We start from the raw sequence: 23,639 nt of genomic DNA, 5'->3' as shown, positions 1-23,639 counted from the left end.
CATATCTTCTTTCAAGAAACGTTCATTCAACTTCTTTGCTCATTTTTTTTTAAAGATTTTATTTTGTCCTTTTTCTCCCCAAAGTCCCCCGGTACATAGTCGTATATTCTTTGTTGTGGGTCCTTCTAGTTGTGGCATGTGGGACGCTGCCTCAGCATGGTTAGATGAGCAGTGCCATGTCCGCGCCCAGGATTCGAACCAACGAAACACTGGGCTGCCTGCAGCAGAGCGCGCAAACTTAACCACTCGGCCACGGGGCCAGCCCCTCATTTTTTTTTAAAGATTGGCACCTGAGCTAACAACTGTTGCAAATCTTTTTTTTTCCCCTTGCTTTTTCTCCCCAAATCCCCCCAGTATATAGTTGTATATTTTTTTAGTTGTGGGTCCTTCTAGTTGTGGCATGTGGGATGCTCCCTCAACATGGCCTGGTGAGCGGTGCCATGTCTGCGCCCAGGATCCAAACCAGTGAAACGCTGGGCTGCTGAAGCCGAGCATGCGAACTTAACCATTCTGCCACAGAACCAGCCCCTGCCCATTTTTAAACTGGGTCGCCTTTTTATTGTTGAGCTGTAAGAGTTCTATACGTATTCAAGATACTAGTTCCTTATCAGATATATGATTTCTAAGTATTTTCTTCCATTCTGCAAGTTGTCTTCATTTTCTTCATAGGGCACTTTAAAGCAAAAAAAGTTTTCAATTGTGAATACAATTTACCTGGTTTTTACTTTGTTGTTTATGCTTTCGGTGTCATATCTGAAAAACTATTGCCAAGTCCAAGGTCACAAAGATTTATGCCTATGTTTTCTTCAGAGTTTTACGGGTTTTGCTCTTATATTTAAGTCTATGACTCAACTTGTTAATTTTCGTATATGGTGTGAATAGAGTCCAACTTCATTCTTTTGCATATGGATATCCAGTTGTCCCAGTACCTCTTGTTGAAAGACTATTCTTTCCTATTGAAGTATCTTGGCACCCATGCAAGTGACCAGGAATGTAACGGTTTATTTCTTCAGTTTCAATTCTACTCCACTGATCTATATGTCTGTTCTTACCAGCACCATATTGCCTTGATTACCATAGCTTTCAGTAAGTTCTGAAATTGGGAATGTCTTTCAACTTTGTTCTTTTTTCAAGATAATTATGGCTATTCTTGGTCTCATCCTTTCCATATGAATTTTAGGACCAGCTCATCAATTTCTTCAAAAAAGACAGCTGAAATTTTGATAAGGATTAAAGTGAATCTGTACATCAATTTGAGAAGTACTGCCATCTTAACAATATTAAGTCTTCCAATCTATGAACATGGGATGTCTTTCCATTAATTTAGGTCGTCTTTAACTTCTTTCAATAATTTTTTCTGGCTTTCCACATATAACTCTTGCACTTCTTTTGTTAAATTTATTCCTAAGTATTTTATTCTTTTGGATGCTACTGTACAAGGAATTTTTTTTCTTAACTTCATTTTTGGATTTTTCATTGCTAGTGTGTAGAAATACACTTGATTTTTGTACAATGACTGTATCCTGCAAACAATCCTTGTATCCTGCAACCTTGTTGAACTCAATATTAGCTCTAATAGTTCTTTTGTGGAATCTGCAGTATTATCTATACACAATGAGTGCTCATTATTTGTAGTAGTTATGTTCTCTAAAGTTGCCATGATTGCTGAATTAGCGAATACTGAAGCCCTGTCCTATAAGAAATATGTACACACACAGAGATTATGATCTTAAATCCTAAATGTATCTTATCCTAGTAGATTCTCTTTTCTTTATTTCTCAAAAGAGAGAATGAGGTTTTGTGGGGTTTTTTTGAGGAAGATTAGCCCTAAGCTAACTGCTGCCAATCCTCCTCTTTTTGCTGAGGAAGACTGGCTCTGAGCTAACATCCATGCCCATGTTCCTCTACTTTACATGTGGGAAGCCCACCACAGCATGGCGTGCCAAGTGGTGCCATGTCCGCACCCGGGATCCAGACCAGCAAACCCCGGGCCACCAAAGCAAAATGTGCGCACTTAACCGCTGCACCACCGGCTGACCCCAAGAATGAGGTTTTGAAGTGTTAGTAACTAGCTTGAGGGCACCTCACTAAAGGGTGCCAGAGTTGGGATTCAAACTCCATCAAACTGGCTCCAGACCTGGAGCTTCTTTTACTATACTGTACTGTCTCCTTGTCTCCATCCTCTGGTCAACTCTGTATGGAAGCTGAACAAAAAGGCAGAGCGTTGCCTTGTTCAACCTCAGCTGACAAGGTGTGTGTAAGGAAACTCAAATTTTCACCATTTTCAAATTTTTCACATGTCCATGAATGACTGCGAAAGCATACCGAGTATTAATTTTGAAGTTACAAATAAATTTTAATCAGTAGGTGAATTCTCCACAAATTATGAGAATCAACTGTACAAGATTATGTCATCTGCACAGAGATAGTTTTACTTCTTTTCCGATCTGCGTGCCTTTAATTTCACTTTCTCCTCTAATTGCCCTGGCTGAAACTTCCACTACAACATTGAATAGAACTGGTGATAGCTGACATCTTGATCTTCAGGGAAAAGCTTTCAATTTCTCACCAGTAAGTATGATGCTGGTTGTGGGTTATTCATAGATACCCTTCATCGGGTTGAGGAAGTTCCCTTTTATTCCTAGCTTATTAAGTGTTTTATCACGAAAGGGTGCTGGATTTTGTAAAACGCCTTTTCTGTTTATACTGAGATGACATACTGAGATAATATGGCATATTACAGTGATTGATTTTTGTATGGTGAACTAAGCTTGCATTTCTGAAATAAATCCCACCTGGTCATGGTGCATAATCCTTTTAATGTGTTGCTGGATTCAGTTTCACAGTATATGGCATATTATATTGATTGATTGATTTTTTTTGGAGGAAGATTAGCCCTGAGCTAACATCTGCTGCCAATCCTCCTGTTTTTGCTGAGGAAGATGGCCTTGAGCTAACATCCATGCCCATCTTCCTCTACTTTACATGTGGGACGCCCACAACAGCATGGCTTTTGCCAAGTGGTGCCATGTCCGCACCCGGGATCCAAACTGGTGAACCCCAGGCTGCTGAGAAGTGGAACTGCGAACTTAACTGCTGCGCCACCAGGCCGGCCCCACATTGATTGATTTTTGTATGGTGAACTAACCTTGCATTTCTGGAATAAATCCCATCTAGTCATGGTGTATAATCTTTTTAATATGTTGCTGGATTCAGTTTCACAGTATTTTGTTGAGGATTTTTGTATCTATATTCAAAAGGAATGTTGGTCTGTAGTTTTCTTTTCTTGTGATGTCATTGTCTAGTTTTGGTATCAGAGTAATACTGGCTTCATACAATGAATTAGGAAGTGTCTCTCCTATTTTTTAGAAGAGTTAATGAAGCATTAGTGTTTATCCTTCTTTAAATATTTGGTAGAATTTACCAGTGAGGCTATCTGGGTCCACATTTTCCATTTGGAAAGTTTTGATTGCTAATCCAACCTCTTATTAAAGGTCTATTCGGATTTTCTGTCTTCTTGAGTCAGTTTCAGAAGTTTATATGCCTCTCTAAAAATTAGTCCATTTCATCTGAGTTATCTATTTGCTGGCACACAAATTGTTCACAGTATTCCATTGTACTAGCTTTTATTTTGGTAAGATCATCATAACGTTCACTCACTCCTGATTTTAATAATCTGAGTCTTCCTCTTTCTTGGTCATTCTAACTGAAGATTTGTCAATTTTGTTAATCTTTTCAAATAACCAACTCTTGTTTTTGTTTATTTTCTCTATTGTTTTTCTATCCCCTATTTCACTTATTTCCACTCTAATTTTTATGACATCCTTCCTTCTGTCTACTTGGGTCTAGATTGCTCTTCTTTGCCTATGCTTACTTAATTAAAATAGAAGTTTAGGTTATTGACTTGAGATTTCTTTTTTGTGTGAGTGAGGAAGATTGGCCCTGAGCTAACATCTGTTGTCAATCTTCCTCTTTTTGATTAGGAAGATTGTCGCTAAGCTAACATCTGTGCCAATCTTCCTCTATTTTATGTAGGATGCTGCCACAGCATGGCTTGATGAGTGGTGTGTAGGTCCACGCCTGGGATCTGAACCTGCGAACCCCTGGCTGCCAAAGCACAGCACATGAACTTAACTACACCACCACAGGGCAGGCCCCAGAGATCTTTCTTTTTTCATGGAGGTGTTTACAACTATAAATTTCCTCTGAGCACTGCTTTCAATGCATCTCATAATTTTTGTATGTTGTTTCCATTTTCACTAGTCTCTAAATATTTTTTAATTTCCTCTGTGATTTCTTCTTTGACCCATTGATTATTTAAGAGTATGTTGCTTAATTTATACAGATTTGTGGAATTATCTGAATTTGCTTGTTATTGATTTCTAATACATTCCACTATTAGAGAAATACTCTGTATAATTTCAGTCCTTTCAAATGTATTGGGAATTGTTTCATGACCTAATACATGTCTATGTTGTAGAATGATCCATGCTGCACTTGAGAAGAATGTGTATTCTGCTGATTTGGGGTGGAATGTTCTATAGACGTCTATTGGCTTTCATGGCTGTTCATGTCTTCTATTTCTTATTGATCTATCTAGTTCTATCCTTTATTGAAAGTGAGATATTTACATTTCAAACTATTATTACTGAAATGTGTATTTCTCCCTTTGATTCTCTAAGTTTTTGCTTCGTGTACCTTGGGGCTCTTTTGATAAATAAATGTATGTTTAATAATTATCATATCTTCTTGATGAATTGATTTCATCATAAAAAATTGTCTCTAGTAACAATTTGCATCTTAAAGTCTGTTTTGTCTGATGTTAGTATAGCCACTCCAGCTTCCTTTTAATTACTATTTCTATGGTATATCTTTTTTCATTTTTTCATTACTAAACTATTGCATTGTAACCTAAAGTGTGTAATCTAAACACAGCATATATAGTTGTTATGTTTCTTTATCCATTCTGCCAACATCTGTCTTTTAATGGGAACATTTAACCCATTTCTATTTAATTTAATTACTGATAAGGCAGGATTTATGTATGCCTTTTGTTATTTGTTTTCTGTCTTACATCTGTTTTCTCCTCTACTCCTCCATTGCTGCTTCTTTTTATTAAAAAAGATATTTTCTAGTGTACCATTTTAATTCCCTGCTCATTCTCTTACTGTAATTTTTATTTTCTTAGCTAACATATTAACTTACAACAATCCATTGTGAATTTATACCAACTTAATTTTAATAGTACACAAAAACTTTGCTACTTTATACCTATTCTCTCTCCCCTGCTTTGTACTATTATTGTCATGAAAATTATGTCTTTATACATTATATGCCTATCAACACAGACTTATAATTTTTACTTTATTCTGTTAGATGTCTTTTAAAGCAGAAGGAAAAAAATTTACAAAGTATATCTATACTACCTTTTATATTTATCTATAGTTGCCTTTACCAGTGTGCTTTACGTCATCATGTGGGCTTGAGTGTCTTTTCATTTCAGCCTAAAGGACTCCATTTAATATTTCATATAGAGTAGACCTGCTAGTGACAAACTTAGTTTTTAATTTATCTGAGAATACCTTAATTTCTCCATTTAGAAAGATATTTTTGCTGTATATAGAATTCTTGGTTGACAATCTTTTTCCTGCAGCACTTTGAATGTCGTACCACTGCCTTCTTGCTTCCACGGTTTCTGATGGGAAATCAGCTGTTTACCTTGAGATAATCTTGTATGAGAAGAGCAGCTCCTCTCATGCTACTTTCAAGACTTTCTTTCTATTTGGCTTTTGACAGTTTGATTATACAAATGGTCCCAAAATTACGATGGTTTGAGTTATGATTTTTTGACTTAACAATGCTGTGAAAGTGATACATAATCAGTAGAAACCATATTTTGAATTTTAAATTTTTATTTTTCCCAGGCTAGTGATATGTGGTGTGATACTCTCTTGTGATGTTGGGCAGTAGTAGCAAGCCACAGCTCCCCAGTCAGCCACGAGATCACGAGTGTAAACAACTGATAACACTTACAACAATTCTGTACCCATACAACCATTCTGTTTTTCACTTTCAGTATAGTATTCAATTGCATGAGATATTCAACATTTTATTATAAAATAGGTTTTGTGTGAGATGATTTTGCCCAATGTTGGCTAATGTAAGTGTTCTGAGCACATTTAAGGTAGGCCAGGCTCAGCTATGATATTTGGTAGGTTAGATGTATTAAATGCATTTTCAACTTATAATATTTTCATCTTATGATAAGTTTATCGGGACATAACCCCATCATAAGTCAAGGAAGACCTATAATATATCTTGCTGTGGATGTCATTGTGTTTATCCTTCTTGGAATCTTTTGAGTTTCTTGAATGTGTAGATCCTTGTCTTTTATCAAATTTGGGACAAGTCTAGCTACTATGTCTTCAAGAACTTTTTCTACTCCTTTCTCATTTCCTTTTGGAACTCCCACGATGCATGTGTTAGTATGTTTAATGGTGTCCCCCAGATCTCTAAGGCTCTATTTACTTTTCTTCTTTTCTTTCTGATCCTCAGATTGGATAATCCCAATTGACCTATCTTTAAGTTCACTGATTCTTTCCTCTGCTAGCTCAAGTCTGCTGCTGAATGCTTCTACTGAATTTTTCATGTCGGTTGCACTTTTTGACTCCAGAATTTCTTATTTGGTTCTATTTAATAATTTGCATCTCTTTATTGATATTTTCTATTTAGTGAGACATCATTCTCATACTTTAGTTCTTAGACATAGTTTTCTTTAGCTCTTTGAACATATTTAAAGTAGGTGATTTAAAGTCTTTGCCTAGGAAGTCTAGAATCTGGGCTTTCTCAGTGACAGTTTCTAATGACTGCTGCTTTTCCTATGTATGGGCCATACTCTGCATCTCTCATAATTTTCCGTTGAAAATCACATATTAAATAATGTAATGTGGCAACTTTGGTAATCAAGATTCTCCTCCCTCCTCAGCATTTGTTGTTATTCCTGTTTGTTGTTACTGTTTATTTATGTAGTAACCTTCTTATACTAATTCTGTACTGTATTCTTTGACAAGTGCAACCACTGCTTGGTTAGCTTAGTGGTAATCTCTGCTTGCACAGATTTCTTTAAATGCCTGGAATGAGTAAGTCTCCCAGCCTTGCCACGAGGTTCTCTGTGCATACTGAGGCATGTCCTCAGCATTAAGTCAGGCAGTTTACAAATCTGCCTTAGCCATCACATCCTGCTTGTGCAGAGACTCAAGGCCAGCCAAGGTGACAGCATAAGGCCTTTCCAGATCTTTCTCAAGCATGCTCACAGCCCTGGACAGGGCATAACCATATGCATGTATGTGGCCTTCAAGATTCCCAGGAATATATTGGAGCTTTCCAAAGCCCCTTTGGACATCTCATTTTCCAGTTCTTCCTTTTAAGCTTTTTCAATAGCCTATTTGTTTGCCCCAACTGTTATCCCTGCCTCAGGCAGACACAAAGTTAAACAACTTCCTCTAAATGTTTCGGACAAATATCTTCAGAGAAAAGTTTTGCAATGGGTGAGCTCTTGGTCAGGTCAAATACAGAAAAGTCCTGTGAATGGTGGTTCCAAGGGAACTGCCAGACAGGTCAAATAATGACAATTATCCAGAAGGATGTTTTTAGAGAGCTCCAAATCCATCCAGCCCCCTCCAGTGGCTGCTAGACTGCTGGTTTTTACTGATTGTGGGAACTTTTGGTTTTTAAGACTATGCTGGACTGGGTAGAGGGGAATGGAAGTAGGGCAAGTTAAAATGCCACAAAGCTCACTGCTCTTAATAAGATTCAGCCACTTGCTTGAGAAATACTCCTTGGATTATTGCAAGCTTCCGGTTGTTTCCAGAGTTCTGAAAAAGTTGATTTTGACAGTTCTACCAATGTTCTCATTGGTTTTATAGAGGGGAGGCTTTTCAGAGATCCTAACTTCACCATTCCTGGTAATGTCAGTTTGCTTTATATTTCATTAATTTCTGCTCTTGTCTTTATCATTTCCTTCTACTTTCTTTGGGCATATTTTGCTAGTCTTATTCAGACTTCCTGAGATTAACTAGCTCATAAATTTTAAGCCTTTCTTCTTTAACATATACACTTAATATTATATATTTCCCTCTAAGTATCACTATAACTGCATCCCACAACTTTTGCTCTATATTATTTTTATAATTCAGTTCAAAATATTTTCTAACTTCAGACATGCTTTCATCTTTTACCTGGGTGTTTCTTAGAAGTATGTTTAATTTCAAAACATAAGAGGATGTTCTAGTTGCCTTTCTGTTACTGATTTCTAGCTAAATTTTAACGGTGCACAGTGATCGGAAAAACATAATTAATATGATTTTAGTGCTCTGAAATTGGAGACTGAATTTGTGGCTTAAAATATGGGCAACTTTTTAAAGTGTTCAATTACATTTGAAAAAAATTTGTAGTCTGAAGTTGTTGGTTAAGCATTCTATATATGTCCATGAAAAAAAAATTTCAATGATCATATCTCAGTTCAAGATGTTCTTTTTTTATTTTTCGAATCTAAAATGTCACACTTTATAGTTTCCTATTCCTCGCAATGTATTCAAACTTGTCCCTTATTTCTTTAAAAACAGAAAGTACAATCATTTTTATAATTTGTGTCTAACCATTCCAATGTCTAAGATTTCTAAGGCATTAGAAATCTTTTTCTGTTATCTATTCTTACTCATGTTGTACTGTTTTCTTGTGTGCCTGCTTATGTTTGACTGAATGTGGTCATTTTACTTGAAAAATTATTAATAGGAGCAATGTAAGGCCTAGGATGAAGCATTTTCCTTTTGAGAGAATTTGTATTTGCTTCTCTCAGCCATCTGAGAACACTACCAGTTCTGGCCCATGTTAAATCACAATCAAGGCTTGAGGGTCACCAGAAGACTCAGGCATTCTGAAAGTAGGTTCTAATTCCTCAGGATGGCTGGTCCATTTCCTCAACCTGAAGATGAAATCTTTTGGAGTCCCAGGTTATTATGAGGAGGGTCTCCTGTAACATAGCCCACTTTGTAGACATCCTGGGCTTTGATATTTCTTGCCCTTTCCCTGAAATACTGATAAAGCAAAGATCAAATTTACTGAAATTAGCAGATGCCACCAGGGCAAAAGCAGCTTCCATTCTTATTTACTTACTGAAGTAAAAATTAAGTCACTTCCTCAACTTTTTACTTAAATGATCTAAAATACTAATAAACAATGTGACCCATGTGAAGAAATTGGATTTTACTGACCTATTAAAAAATACTGGCACTTAATCCATGCTATATAAGAGTACTTCCCAAATAATCCAAAGACTTATTTCTTACTAATTACAGAAGTATAATATTATCATATTTATTATAATATATGCAACACAATGTTCTACCACTATCTACCATTTATGGCCTTGAATTTATGATTTGATATTCTTATTAATTTCTCCTATTAATACAGTAGCATTCTTCTTATTAATTCTGGTGGGTTCTTTTTTCTAAAGTAGAAATAAAAGTGTAATAAATGTATAAATATCTTTTGATTTTCTGAAGCAGTCCTTAGATCAAAAATGTATAGAACCTCTTTAAGAAGAAACACAAGGATAGGTTTAAGAATAAAGACAAGTTCTTTAACTAGACTTTACACCAAGTTTCATCATCTCTGAGGTGGTCAGAATTTATTCAACATGTCCTTTGCCTAGTCTTTTTTCCAGTGAACTGGGGTTTTTCCTTCTTAGTATTTGAACATAACCAAATTTTTGTTTTGTTCTCTTTTTAACCAAATAAAAAGTCATGAGAATTCAACTTGTCTACTGCTTAAGATTTCTTCACACATACATTATAGACCTGTTTGGATTTTGTGAATCTTGGGAGCTGAGAACTTTGAAAACAGGAGCAAACATGCAGTCATCCTCAGAGTATACGCCATCTAAGGCTATACCATTTAAGTTTGCATAAGTACACTCTATGACGTTCTCACAATGACAAAATTGCCTAACGACACATCTCTCAGAACGCATCTCCATCATTAAGTGACACATGACTGTATATTAAAAAAGATAGATGACTATATACCAAAACATTAACCATTGTTATCTCTGGATTATCAAATTAGAAGCAATCTGTTTTTCCATATTTTCTACCAAATTAGAAAAATTAATTGCAATAATGAGTCAATAGAGAATACATTATTTACAAAACTCAAGAGGTGTGTAAGGGTTTCAGTTTAACCTTCAACACAAAGACAGTACTACAGAACAAGATGCAAGGTGTATCTAATAGTTTGCTGTTTTCTCCAAATAAAGTATTGTGACAATTCTACAGAATTAGTGTACTGCTTGAAAAGAAATATCATAGAACAATGCCCAATATTTCCATTTGTAAGGTGGCATTAGATAAATAAAAATACATTTTGAGTTAATTACCTATCCAAGGCTTCCTTGAAGTATTTTCTCTGGACATCAAACTGAAAGACTGTACGTTCACAATCAGTTGAAGCATTATCACTACCCCCATGTTTCTTCAGGAAGGCATCAAACCCATTCTCATCTGGATATTTCAAACTACCCATGAATACCACTAAGTGGAAAGAACACAAAGTCACAGAACACAAAGATATAGACAATATTTTTATTTTCAAGGATGAAATTTCTCATATGCAAAAAAAAAAAAAACTGGAAGAAAATATACCAACACATTAACAATGGTTATGTCTGGATAATACTTTCTTCATTACACTTCTGTTTTTGTAATTTTTTATAATGCCCATATATTACTATTATACCCAAAGAAACTAAACTGTTTTTTTCTTTTTCTGAGGAAGATTCCCCCTGAGCTAACATCTATTGCCCATCTCCCTCTCTTTGCCGAGGAAGATTTGCCCTGAGCTAACATCTGTTGCCAATCTTCCTCTATGTTGTATGTGAGCCACCGTCACAACATCACAACATGGCCACTGACAGGAGAGTGGTGTGGGTCTGCACCCAGGAACCGAACGCAGGCCGCCAAAGCGGAGCATGCTGAACTTAACCACTAGGCCATCAGGGCTGGCCCTAAATGTTTTATTTTTAAAGAAAGAAATATATAATTTGTTTGTAAAAAGGTTAAAATGTAAACATAAGCATATATGCAGATTAATGGCTACTATAAAAACCCATAAAGGTGAGAAGTTTACCCTCAAATTGCTTAGAAAACAAGAATATTAAAAAAATGAGTAATTTCAGGAAAACAAATATGGATTTAAATATTTATATTTATGGCATCCATATAGGTTTCACTTAGGTATACTCATAATTAAACTGAAGATGTTCCATTTTGTTTTGATATTAATCATGCCTTTTTATTTTCTATATTTCTGATGCTTTCACATCTTGGGGCCTTGCTAACTCTGGAAGAGACTACCCCTCTCAAGGCTATAGCCTAAACTCCTAGAGATTGGCAATTGCCTCCTGATCTGTTAGCCTTACCACACCTGAAAAATGATAAAACCTACATTTTAAAATAATTTTCTAAGTGGTTTCATTCTAATCCTTAAAACAAGTACACTCAAGGAAATTAAAACTGTCTTCCCTTATGATATTCATAAAGTTTTTTTTCCAGCCCTTTCTCTTGTTAAACATATCATACTTTTATCAAAACAGTTACTTATCTTTGAAATCAATTCACACAAATTTGGAGGGAAAAACACATCCAGGAATGATATTTTACAAAGATCTTACTGTGCTCCAAAAAGTGTGCAAGCCCCGGCAGGTCATCCGGATCAGCAAAACTCCCAACTCCAACACACAGAGCCGCTGCAGACTGGAGTAAGTAGAACACATACAAACAGTGAGTCAATCCTAAAGGAATAATAGTGTAGGTCTCATCTTAAGGATTCACTTGGAGATGGATGTTTTCCAATAGAAAGTAACAAAATTCTTTCCCTGAGAATCAGGAGGAGCAGCAAAGTGAAACTCACCAGAACTGTGTCAGTTTCACCCTGCTGCTCCTCCTCTTGCCATCCTGCCAAATGCTGAACAGGTGCAGACCTAAGGGAAAAAGCAGAAACAGACAGAAAAAAAAAAAAAGGAAGGGGGACTGGCCAACCTACCCAAATATCATTTCGTGTCAGCATTTCAGAGTTCTGAACCAAGTTTGCTTCCTGATTTATGAGATTTTAGAAATCTGCAGAAGTAATATATCTAGGTAGATTATCTCTAAAGATCTCTAAGCAATTAAAGGTTTTGTATTCAGTAACTCAGCTACTAGATGTGAAACTTCTCAATATGTTACTCAGAAAATTTTGCTTTTATTAAACAGGGGGTAAAACAGTATGTCAGGAAAACATCTAACAAAGATAATAACTGAATGGTTAAAAGAGAAAATCTTTAGCTATTAAAAAACTACAGAACTAAACTTTAAAGAGGCTTTTTAGTTCTTCACTTCTTACTGAAGATACACAGAATACATTACTTATCAGTTTTCAACAAAATAGACAGTCAAAGAGGTACATCAAACTCCACTTAAAATTATTAGGGCATACCATTACGTCACTGTAAGTTAAAAGACACAAAAAAGGAAAGAAAAACAGTCAATTCGAATCCTTGAGGATAGGAAATTAAATTAACTTTCCCAAATTTTACAAATGTCAATTTTAAAGAATTTACACATTTGGTGACACAGACTGTTTTGATAAATGGTTACCCTCTTAGAAGGAGAGTTTTTAAAAATTAGCATGTACCTAGTATAAAGTCTAACCATGTGTCAGAAAACAAAACTATGTTTTTCGAAGAACCAAACAGCCTCATTTGATACTGTAAATTCCATTTTGAAGACTTAGGGACATAAACTCAGTTAAAACGTGGGAATATCCACTTCTTCAAACCACAGTCTAACCTGTTCTGTGACGTTTAATAGGTGCCTAACCTGCTTTCAGCTCCAACTACCCCATAAAGATTTCTTGTCTCGACCAGCAGGGTTGAAGATATTTTTGTAAAAGTTGACTTAAACCACAGTATATCAGTCAGCTTTGACCACAGCAAAAACAGGCTCTGCGATTGCTAGAAAAGAAATTCATACTTGAGAATTATCTACCCAAGAAATTCATACTTGAGAAATTCATACTTGAGAATTCACTTAAGAAAGCCCTGAACAAATCATAATTCAGTATATATCATACTTAAATTTCAATCTTGTTAATTTGTCAAGCTTTTCAGATCAAGAACAACTTTCGGGAGGAGGAAAATGGAGGGAGATAAAATGATGCCTCAGAAAAGTAGTTAACTTCTTAATTAGGTAAATGTCCTCCAAAACCACAACGTTTTTTTCTTTCTACTTCTTTTATTAATTCTCATGTTTACCTTAAACAAGTTTCACATTTTTCAAATAAAAATTAAATCGTAATAACCCTATACTACAAACTGTAAAACACTACAGCACTCTTAAGCCACCTCCTCATATCTAGACTATCAACTTGATTTCCCCTTTGCAAACACTTATTCATTCAATAAATATAAACTATTTTCCATTTTGACAATCATAGAATCTTTCCCTTCACTAGTGTAACCACTGCATCTGAATCAAAACAATTTGATTGCTTCTTCAAACTACATTGAGTTCCAGCATTCTTTTCTAATATGATCCAGAAAATTAGCTATCAATATCTTATGAGGGAATATATCACACTGAGTTCTCAGAAAAGAAAGGCAGCATCTAAGCCAATTTTTTAATGATCACTAGAATCTGACCCTGCTGCTGCTAGAAGACGTAAACATTTAGAGTTTGATTCACCTAAGCAAAATCAAAAGGGGTACCAAAAATACAGGATATACATCTTCATTTATCAAAGGGTTTACAATTGTTGTATAAATCTAAGGTATTTTATTATGTCTTGACAATAAAATTGGCTCTGAAAACAATTTTTTAATTTACCCTAGAGTTTTGCTTATCAGTTGACAGAAGATATAAAGACGTCCAAAGCATGGGGAAAGATATTGATAGATAGATAGATACAGAAAGAAACTTACAGATAGGAAATATTCAGTTATGAAGCTATAACAATCAGTCTTAGAGCTAAAATGGTTCTCAAAAATTATGTAATCTAATCCTTTTATTTTAGGAATGAGAAAATGAAAAGTCTAAGATCATCCAGAAAGACAAGGACAGAACCAGAATTAGAACTCAAGTTTCCTGACTGTCAGTGTTCTTTCCACTCTGTGACTTTTATAATTTCTTCCTTTCTATTATTGTTCTATTTGGAATTATGAGATCTATTTTAAATTAAAAGTAAATTAATTCTCAATTTATTTATAAAGACCTTAGTATAGACTATCAAGTGATACATATATACTTTTTTTTTTCTCAGTATTTTGGTTTTCATCTCTAAAGCTTTCCAAGCTAAAACCACTCGGCCTCTCATGCTACTCCAAAATAGGTATCACTCAGAATCTGAATAGCAAGGGGCAAATAGCTTCTTAAAAACATGGCTCAGTTCCCCCAACAATTTAGTGAAAGAACTGGCACAACCTTCTATAAAAAAAATAATTTATGTAGGATTTATTTAAAATACATCTACTACTTGTATCTCACATCTTCACATCTCTGAGGGCTGACCACTTTACAACATAATAATTTGACATCTAGGTTTTAGTGTTAATAATTTGAACTTTAATTCACTTGTATGCGGACTGTACCATGATGAATGTATTATCAATATTCAAGAAACTAGTTTTTTTAAAGATTTTATTTTTCCTTTTTCTCCCCAAAGCCCCCTGGTACATAGTTGTATATTTTTAGTTGTGGGTCCTTCTAGTTGTGGCATGTGGGATGTCACCTCAGCATGGCCTGATGAGCAGTGTCTGCGCCCAGGATCTAAACTGGCAAAACCCTGGGCTGCTGAAGCAGAGCACGTGAACTTAATCACTCAGCCACGGGGCCGGCCCCAAGAAACTAGTTTTAACAAAGATTTGCTGATCAATTCCACTGTAATGCCTCTGAAATATTATCCTCTAATGTGGTACCACCTACTGCAAAATGGAGGTATTCTTTAAAAGATATTCAGAAAGGAAAATTCTCCCTACCGAGCCCTATTTATCTATTCATTGACTGTTACTATATATTATACTAAGCTCAACTGCCTATTTCTATTTCAATTCTTCCAGTTTCCTTGTTACTTATCCAGACCTTTGGTGCTTTCCATAAAAAGAGATAAATCACATTTAATTACCTAGATAGAAATTACCCATATGAGGACTCAGAAGCACAAGCCCAGGTGAGGATTCTACACTAGCCCTGTTCTTTTTCCTTTTTCTAGTCTCTCCAAGGAGAATACACGCTCTTATTCCTCTATCCCAGGCTAAGAGTTATGCAGATCCTCAGCTCCTGGCACCTGCTTTTAAAAGAAATAATGTGCACAAATACAGATAAATTCAAATATTACCAGTGATTACCTCTGAAGAGTTAAGATTATGGATGATTTTTATATTTTTGTCTGTCTTTATTTTCTATTAGTTTCTATAATGAGCATTTGTCACTTTTACAATCAGAGCAAAATGTTTTTAAAATGTAATTTTTTACTGAAGATTAAAAGATAAATATATATTTCCTTTTTGTCATTAAGAAATAAAGCATGAGTTTAGAACTTATCCCAAAGAATTCCCAAATTAGAAAAAGATATAATAATGGACATGATTCACACCTGTTTTTCAGTGGTTTTCTTTCTAGCTTCTGCCCTCTCTTCTAATTCTTCCAATTCATTATCCTCAGTATCAAGATCATCATCATCACGTTCATCATCATCATCAAACTCATCTTCATCATCAAAACCCTCTTCGTCATCATCTTCTATTTCAGCTCCAGAATCTTCATCATCATCGTCGTCATCTTCTTCTTCTTCTTCCTCTTCGTCTTCCTCTTCCTCTTCCTCTTCATCATCTGTTGCATCTCCCATTTTACCTTCCATATTACTTAGGTCTGAAATCAAAAGTGCCTGCAAGCCATTCCGTAATTTGATGTATCTAAAAAAAAGTCACAAAATATTTTGAGTCAGCTACTCATTACACTACACCAACACAAGTGGTCAGGGTAGCAGAATCTAAAAAAAAAAAATCCAAGTAGACACATACCCCTGACACTGTTTTTAAACAAATAAAATTGGTTGCTTCTAGGGAAGGGAACGTGAAAAGCTTATCTATTTCTGAGTAGCTGGAGGGAAAGGATGAGAGAGATGCTTCACTGTTTGTAATTTTTAATCATGAAAATATATTTACCTATTCAAAAACTACATTTTAGAAGTTAAATATATACAACAAACCAACCGCTTGGCTTCCTTTACTGTTGTTTTAGTTTATAAGTACTTAATAAACATTCTACCAAACCAGAAGACTTAACTAATAGAAATATATCCCTCAATATACAGAGCAGTCATGTCAGCTTAAATATTAAAGCAAAATCTCATATATTTAAACTCTGTTGATTCCTTTTGGTACAATGTATTTGATCTTTTATACCAGTCTTCAAAGCTGTTTTTATGGACTACAAAAATGGCTAGATCTTTAAGAAAACTAAATCCCACAGACTGACTCGTAGTCGCCCTGCAGGAAGATGATTATCCTGTTTAGTAAAACCACAGTGCCAGTGTGATGACTGGGTGCCTACTACAAACTTCTCCCATTTATACTCCTTCTTTCACGTGTTATTCAATAAGCATTCACCTAACGGCTTTTAATGTATTAGATACCATGCTAATATTAAGGGCAAAAAGAATAAAACCACATTCCTCACTATCAGGCACTCACTGTCTAGTACAACATACTGCAATTTGGCCAGTACATACAGAATGATAGAGCTAATCACAGAATGTTAGAAAGAAGGAAGCAGTCCGGGAAGGCCTCTGAGACAAGGTACACTTAACTTGAGCCTTGAAGATAAAAAAAAAAGAGAGTGACATCAGCATCATGGCGGCATGAGTTGTTCCTCTTTTCTCTCTCCTTCAATTTACAATAATTGGACATCTATAACCGAAAAAAAAGCATCTCTGCAAAGCATACTAGGACATCTAAGAGATCCATTCATCTGTGTACCTGAAAATGGGTAGATTGGACCACGGAGGAGGCTGAAAAGTGAGGGGAGTGGCGGTGGAGTTGGTGGTGGAGCCGGTGGCAACAGCAGGACAGAGCAACCTTTCTAGCAGAGGATGTGCAGGTTGAATGCAGCGAGTGGGGGGTCTGCCTGGCCATGTGCTCTGCAGTTGAAGGGATCCATTGCTCTCTCTGAGGAGAGACAGCAGTTACTGAGTGGAGAGGAAGGAAGGGAAGTAGACAAAGAGAACTGAAGGAAAGTGTCGCCTGCTGCCTGCCCCAGGATTCTGGCAAGAGGAATGCCCGGGGACCTCTAGGGGGACACGCACTCAAGGATCTCCCTACCAGGCCATGGGCACACCCAAAGCCTCAAGTGCTAAGCACACACCTCTCCCCACTCTGCCTGCATCCTTTTTTTTCCTCTCCCAGCTTTTTATTTTATATGTATGCTCCCAACCTTAGCAGCGAATCAGCTCTGTAAAGAGAAACCAAAAACTTGTGCTACAGCAAAAGCTCCTAGTTACCTACCCGTTGAACTTTTAGAATCATAGTAAACAAAGCCTTGCCTAAATAAGAAAGGCATTTGCTACTTCAAATGTGGCAGTGGAGTTACTTTTCATCAAACACCATGAAACATCATGGTAATATGGTCTCATAAAAAGAAAATGACAATTGTGCAGCAACCAAACCCAAAGACATGGAATATTACGATCGAAATGATAAATAATTCAAAATAGCTGTTACAAAGAAATACAGTGAGCTACAAGAAAACTTAGAAAGACAATACAATGATCTCAGGAATAAATTAACAAACAGAAGTAGTACTTGACCAAAGAGATTGAAATTCTAAAAACAAATTCTGGAGCTGAAGAACCATATAAATGAGATGAATACATTAGAATGCATTGGAAACAGAGCAGATCAGATGGAAGACAGAATTAGCAAGCTGGAAGGTAAAAATCTAGAGATGATTCAGGTGGAAGAAGAGAGAGAACATTTTTAAAAAGTGAAGAAACCCTACGAGAGCAATCAGACACCATTAGAAAAGGCAACATAAGAATAATGGGTATACTAGGAGAAAAGAGGGAGAAGGGGACAGAGAGTTTATTTAATGAAATAATAGCTGAGAACTTCCCAAACCTGGAGAAGGAACTGGATATACAAGTCCACAAAGCTACTGAAACACCTTATTATCTCAACACAAAAAGACCTTCTCCATGACACATTATATTAAAACTGTCAACATCAATGATAAAGAAAGAATTTTAAAGGCAGTCAGGAGAAAAAAAGACAGAAACCTACAAAGTAATTCCCATTAGGCTATCAGCAGATTTCTTCAGCAGAAACTCTACAGGCCAGGAGAGGTGGAATGACATACGCAAATATTGAAAGATAAAAACCGCCAGCCAAGAATACTCTATGAGGCAAAGTTATCCTTCAGATATAACGGAGAAATAAAGGCTTTCCCAGAGAAACAAAAACTGAGGAAGTTTACCATCACTAGACGTGCCTAAAAGAAATGTTGAAAGGAGTTCTTCGAGCTAAAACGAAAAGACAAAAGTTCACAAAACTCTGATTAAGGTGTTACATAGTCAGTAAGAATTAGAAAACTGTAACTTTTTTTACAATAGTATATTAAACTCTTAATTATATCATAAAGGGTACAGGAAAAGAAAATTAAAAATAACTATAGATTCCACAACTTGGTAAAGAAATCACATATAAAGAGAGAATCTGTGACATCAAAAACATGAAAGGGGGTGGGGATAGCCCCATGGCCAATTGGTTAAAGTTCTGTGTGCTCTGCTTCGGCAGCCCAGGGTATGCAAGTTCAAATCCCAGGCACGGACCTACTCCACTCATCAGCCATGCTGTGGAGGTATCACACATATAAAGCAGAGGAAGACTGGCACAGATGTTAGCTCAGAGCAAATCTTCCTCACAAACAAACAAAAAAACATAAAAGGGGAAGAGAAAAAGGATGGAACTTTTATAGGCAAATGAAGATAAATTGCTATCAGCAGAAAAAGGACTATTTTACCTATGAAGTGTTCTATGCAAATCTCATGGTAACCACAAAGCAAAAATTTAGAATGGAGACATGAAACATAACAAAAGGGGAGACTGAGCAAATCACCATGGGAAACCACCAACTTACAAAGATAAACAGAAATAGAGGAAAAAGAAACAATGGAAAGAAAAAATAACCAGAATGCAAAAGGTAAAATGACAATGGTAAATCCTTACATATCAATAGTCACCCTAAATGTAAATGGATTGAACTCACCACTTAAAAAACACAGAGCGGCTGGATGGATTAAAAAACCAGGCCCAACTATATGCTGCCCACAGAAGACTCATCTCACCTCTAAAGACACATGGGTTCAAAGTGAAAGGATGGAAGATGATATTCCAAGCAAACAAAAACCAAAAGAAGGCAGGCATAGCCATACTTATATGAGGCAAAACAGACTTCAAGCCAAAAAGGGTAATAAGAGACAAAGGTCACTATATAATGATAAAGGGGTCAGTACATCAAAATATAACAATTGTAAATACATATGCTCCCAACACCTGAGCACTGAAATATATTAAGCAAATGATAACAGATCTTAAGGGAGAAATACATAACAATGCAATAATTATAGGGGACTCAATACCCCACTAACAGCAATGAACAGATCATCCAGACAGAAAATCAACAAGAAAATGATGGAATTGAACCACACTTTAGAATAAATGGACTTAACAGACATATACAGAACATGCCATCCAACAGTAGCAGAATACACAGTCTTCTCAAGTGCACATGGAACATTCTCCAGGAGAGATCATATCATAGGCCACAAAACAAATCTTAGCAAATTTAAGAAGCTGAAACCATATCAGCTTCTTTGACCACCATGATATGAAACTAGAATTCAATAACAAGAGGAAAGTGAGATCCATAAATATGTGGAAACTAAACAACACACTTCTAAACCACCATTGGGCCAAAGAAGAAATCAAACAGGAAACAAGAAATTGTCTCAAAACAAATGAAAATGGAAATACAACATATCAAATATAGTGGGATGCAGCAAAAGTAGTTCTAAAAGGAAAGTTTATAGCAATAAATGCATATATTAAGAAATTAGAAAGATCTCAAATAAACAACCAAACTTTACACCTCAAGGTACTGGAAAAAGAACAATCTAAGCCCAAAGGTAGTAGAAGGAAGCAAATAATAAAGATCAGAGCAGAAATAAATGAAATAGAGACCAGAAAAACAAAAGAAAGGATCAAAAAACTAAGAGCTGGTTCTTTGAAAAGATAAACAAAATTGACAAATCTTTAGTTGGACTAAGAAAAAAGAGAGAAGACTCAATTAGAAGTGAAAGAAGAGACATTACAACGGATACTATGGAAATACATAGAATCATTGGAGACTACTATGAACAATTACATGCCAACAAATTACATAACATAGAAGAAATGGATACATCTGTAGAAACACACAACCTACCAAGACTGAATCAGGAAGAAATAGAAAATTTGAACAGACCAATAACAAATAAAGAGATTGAATCAGTAATCAAAAAACTCCCAAAAAGAAAATTCCAGGATCAGATGGCTTCACTGGAGAATTCTACCAAATATTTAAAGAAGAATTAACACCATTCCTCCTCAAAGTCTCCCAAAATATCAAGAAGGGAACTTCCAAACTCATTCTACAAAGTCAGCATTACTTTGATACCAAAACCAGACAAAGATACCACAAGAAAAGAAAACTATAGGCCAATATCCTTGATGAATATGGATGTAAAAATTCTCAACAAAATATTAGCAAACCGAATGCAAGAAACATTAAAAGGATTACACACCATGACCAAGTGGGATTTATCCCTGGGATGCAAGGATGGTTCAACATACACAAATCGATACATATAATGCACCACATCAATAAAATGAAAGATAAAAATCACATGATCATCTCAATAGACACAGAAAAGGCATTTGACAAAATACAATATCCTTTCATGATAAAAACCCTTAATAGATTGAGTATAGAAGGAACATACCACGACATAATAAAGGCCATAAATGACAAACCCACAGCTAACACTATACTCAATGGAGAAAAACTGAAATTGTTTCCTCTTAAGATCCTTTAAGACAAGGATGCCCACTCTCACCACTCCTATTCAGTATAGTACTGTAAGTCCTAGCTAGAGCAATTAGGCAAAACAAAGAAATAAAAAGCACACAAATCTGAAAGAAAGCAATAAAATTGTTGCTATTTACTGATGATATGATCTCATATATAGAAAATCCCAAAGAGTCAGTCAAAAAACTGGTTGGAATTAATGATTTCAGTAAAGTGGCAGGATACAAAATCAATATACAGAAATCAATTGCATTCCTTTCCACTAATGATGAAGCATCTCAAAAACAAATAAAGAAAATTATCCCATTCACAATAGCATCAAAAACAATAAAATACTTAGGAATAAATTTAACCAAGGAAGTGAAAGATTTGTACAAAGAAAACTACAAGACTTTGCTGAAAGAAACTGAAGATACAAACAAATGAAAAGACATCTCGGGTTCAATGGATCAGAAGAATTAGTATTGTTAAATATCCGTACTATCCAAAGCCATCCTCATATTCAACACAATCTCCATTAAAATACTGAGGGCATTCTTCACAGAAATAGAAAAAACAATCCTAAAGTTTGTGGGAAACCACAGAAGACCCCAAATTGCCAAAGCGATACTGAGAAAAAAGAACAAAGCTGGGGTATTACACTTCCAGATTTCAAACTACAGCCATGCATTGCTTAATGACATGGACATGTTCTGAGAAATACATTGTTGTTCAAACATGACAGAGTGTACTTATGCAAACCCAGATGGTATAGCCTACTACATACCTAGGCTATTATATGGTAATAATCTTATGGGACCACCATCATATATGTGGTCCATCATTGACTGAAATGTCATTATGCAGTGCATGACTGTATACTACAAAGCCATAGCAATGAAAACAGTATGGTACTGGCACAAAAATAGACACACTGACCAACAGAACAGAATAGAGAGCCTAGAATTAAATTCCCAGTATACATAGTCAACTAATATTCGGTAAGTGAGCCAAGAATACCCAAAGGGGAAGGGATAGTCTCTTCAACAAATGGTGCTGGGAAAAATGGAGACACACCTGCAGAACAATTAAATTGGACCCCTATCTCACCACTTAGAGAAATTAACTTGAAATGGATCAAGACTTAAACTTAAGACCTGATACCATAAAACTCCTAGAAGAAAATGTAGGGACAAAACTCATTGATGTTGGTCTTGGCAGTGATTTTTTTAACATGACACCAAAAGTACAAACAACAAAAGGAAAAATCAACAAATGGGACTCATCAAACTCAAAAGCTTCTGCACAGCAAAAGAAACAACAAAATGAAAAAGCAAGCTACGGAACAGGAGAAAATTGTTACAAACCATTTATCAGATAAGGGGTTACTATCCAACATATATAAAGAACTCAGTAGACTTAATAACAAGAACCTGGATTAGCCCTGACGGCCTAGGGGTTAAAGTTTGGTGTACTCTGCTTCAGCGGCCCAGGTTCAGTTCCTGGGCGCAGAACCACACCACTTGTCTGGCAGTGGCCATGCTGTGGCAGTGGCTCACATGAAAAAGAGGAAGATTGGCAACAGGTGTTAGCTTTAGCCCAGGGTGAATCTTCCTCAGCCAAAAAAAAAAAAAAAAGACTAACAAAAAAAACCCAAGAACCAAATAATCCAATTAAAAAATGGGCACAGGGGCCAGCTGGTGGCTGAGTGGTTAAGTTTGCGTGCTCTGCTTAGGCGGCCCAGGGTTTCACAGATTGGGACCCTGGGCACAGATATGACACCGTTCATCAAGCCACGCAGAGGCAGTGTCCCACATAGCACAACCAGAGGCACTCACAACTAGAATACACAACTAAGTCCTGGGGGGTTTTGGGGAGCAGAAGAAGAAAAAAAGAAGATTGGCGACAGTTGTTAGCTCAGGTGCCAATCTTTAAAAAAAGAAATGGGCAGAAAAACTAAATAGACTTTTTTCCCAAGGAAGACATCAAAATGGCCAACAAACACATGAAAAGATGCTCAACATCACTAATTATCAGGGAAATGCAAATCAAAATCACAAAGAGATATCACTCCACACATTTTAGAATGGCTATCAACAAGAAGACAAGAGACAACAGGTGCTTGGCAAGGATGTGGTAAAAAGGTAATCCTTATATATCATTGGTGGGAATGTAAATTGGTCCAACCACTATGGAAAACAATATGGAGGTTCCTCAAAAAATTAAAAATAGATCTACCATAGAATCCAGTAATTCCTCTTCTGGGTATATATCCAAAGGAAATGAAAACAGTATTTCAATGAGATATACGCACTCCCATGTTTATCGCAGCATTATTCACAATAGCCAAGATATGGAAACAACTCAAATGCTCATCCATGGATGAATGCATAAAAAAGATGTGGTACATATATACAATGGAATATTATTCAGATATGAGAAAGA

General features: G+C 35.9%; 1 protein-coding gene and 1 non-coding gene across 4 annotated transcripts in view; both read right to left on the bottom strand.

Moving 5' to 3' along the window:
- NRDC (nardilysin convertase) overlaps positions 1-23,639 on the bottom strand; it is a 96,258-nt gene that overhangs the window by 46,740 nt on the left and 25,879 nt on the right. For 2 of the 3 annotated variants that reach the window (XR_011436353.1, XM_070259980.1), the window contains exons 2-6: positions 15,688-16,006; positions 12,918-13,051; positions 11,971-12,040; positions 11,732-11,813; positions 10,439-10,592 (exon numbers count right to left, since the gene is read on the bottom strand). Coding sequence is in view for 2 of the 3 variants with exons in the window: in XM_070259980.1 (XP_070116081.1) it covers positions 10,439-10,592; positions 11,732-11,813; positions 11,971-12,040; positions 12,918-13,051; positions 15,688-16,006 (759 nt within the window). In the remaining variant the exon portion in view is untranslated. The remainder of the gene's footprint in view (positions 1-10,438; positions 10,593-11,731; positions 11,814-11,970; positions 12,041-12,917; positions 13,052-15,687; positions 16,007-23,639) is intronic. The other variant, XM_001491279.5, reaches the window with a different exon arrangement.
- MIR761 (microRNA mir-761) lies at positions 11,943-12,005 on the bottom strand. Its single transcript, NR_032809.1, has one exon. It is a non-coding gene; the product is annotated as a microRNA mir-761 (primary transcript).

This window comes from Equus caballus, chromosome 2 (genome assembly GCF_041296265.1).
Source record: "Equus caballus isolate H_3958 breed thoroughbred chromosome 2, TB-T2T, whole genome shotgun sequence".
Classification (NCBI taxonomy): domain Eukaryota; kingdom Metazoa; phylum Chordata; class Mammalia; order Perissodactyla; family Equidae; genus Equus; species Equus caballus.
The sequence above is the reverse complement of the archived record's forward strand: the minus strand, read 5'-3'. Positions and strand labels throughout refer to the sequence as shown.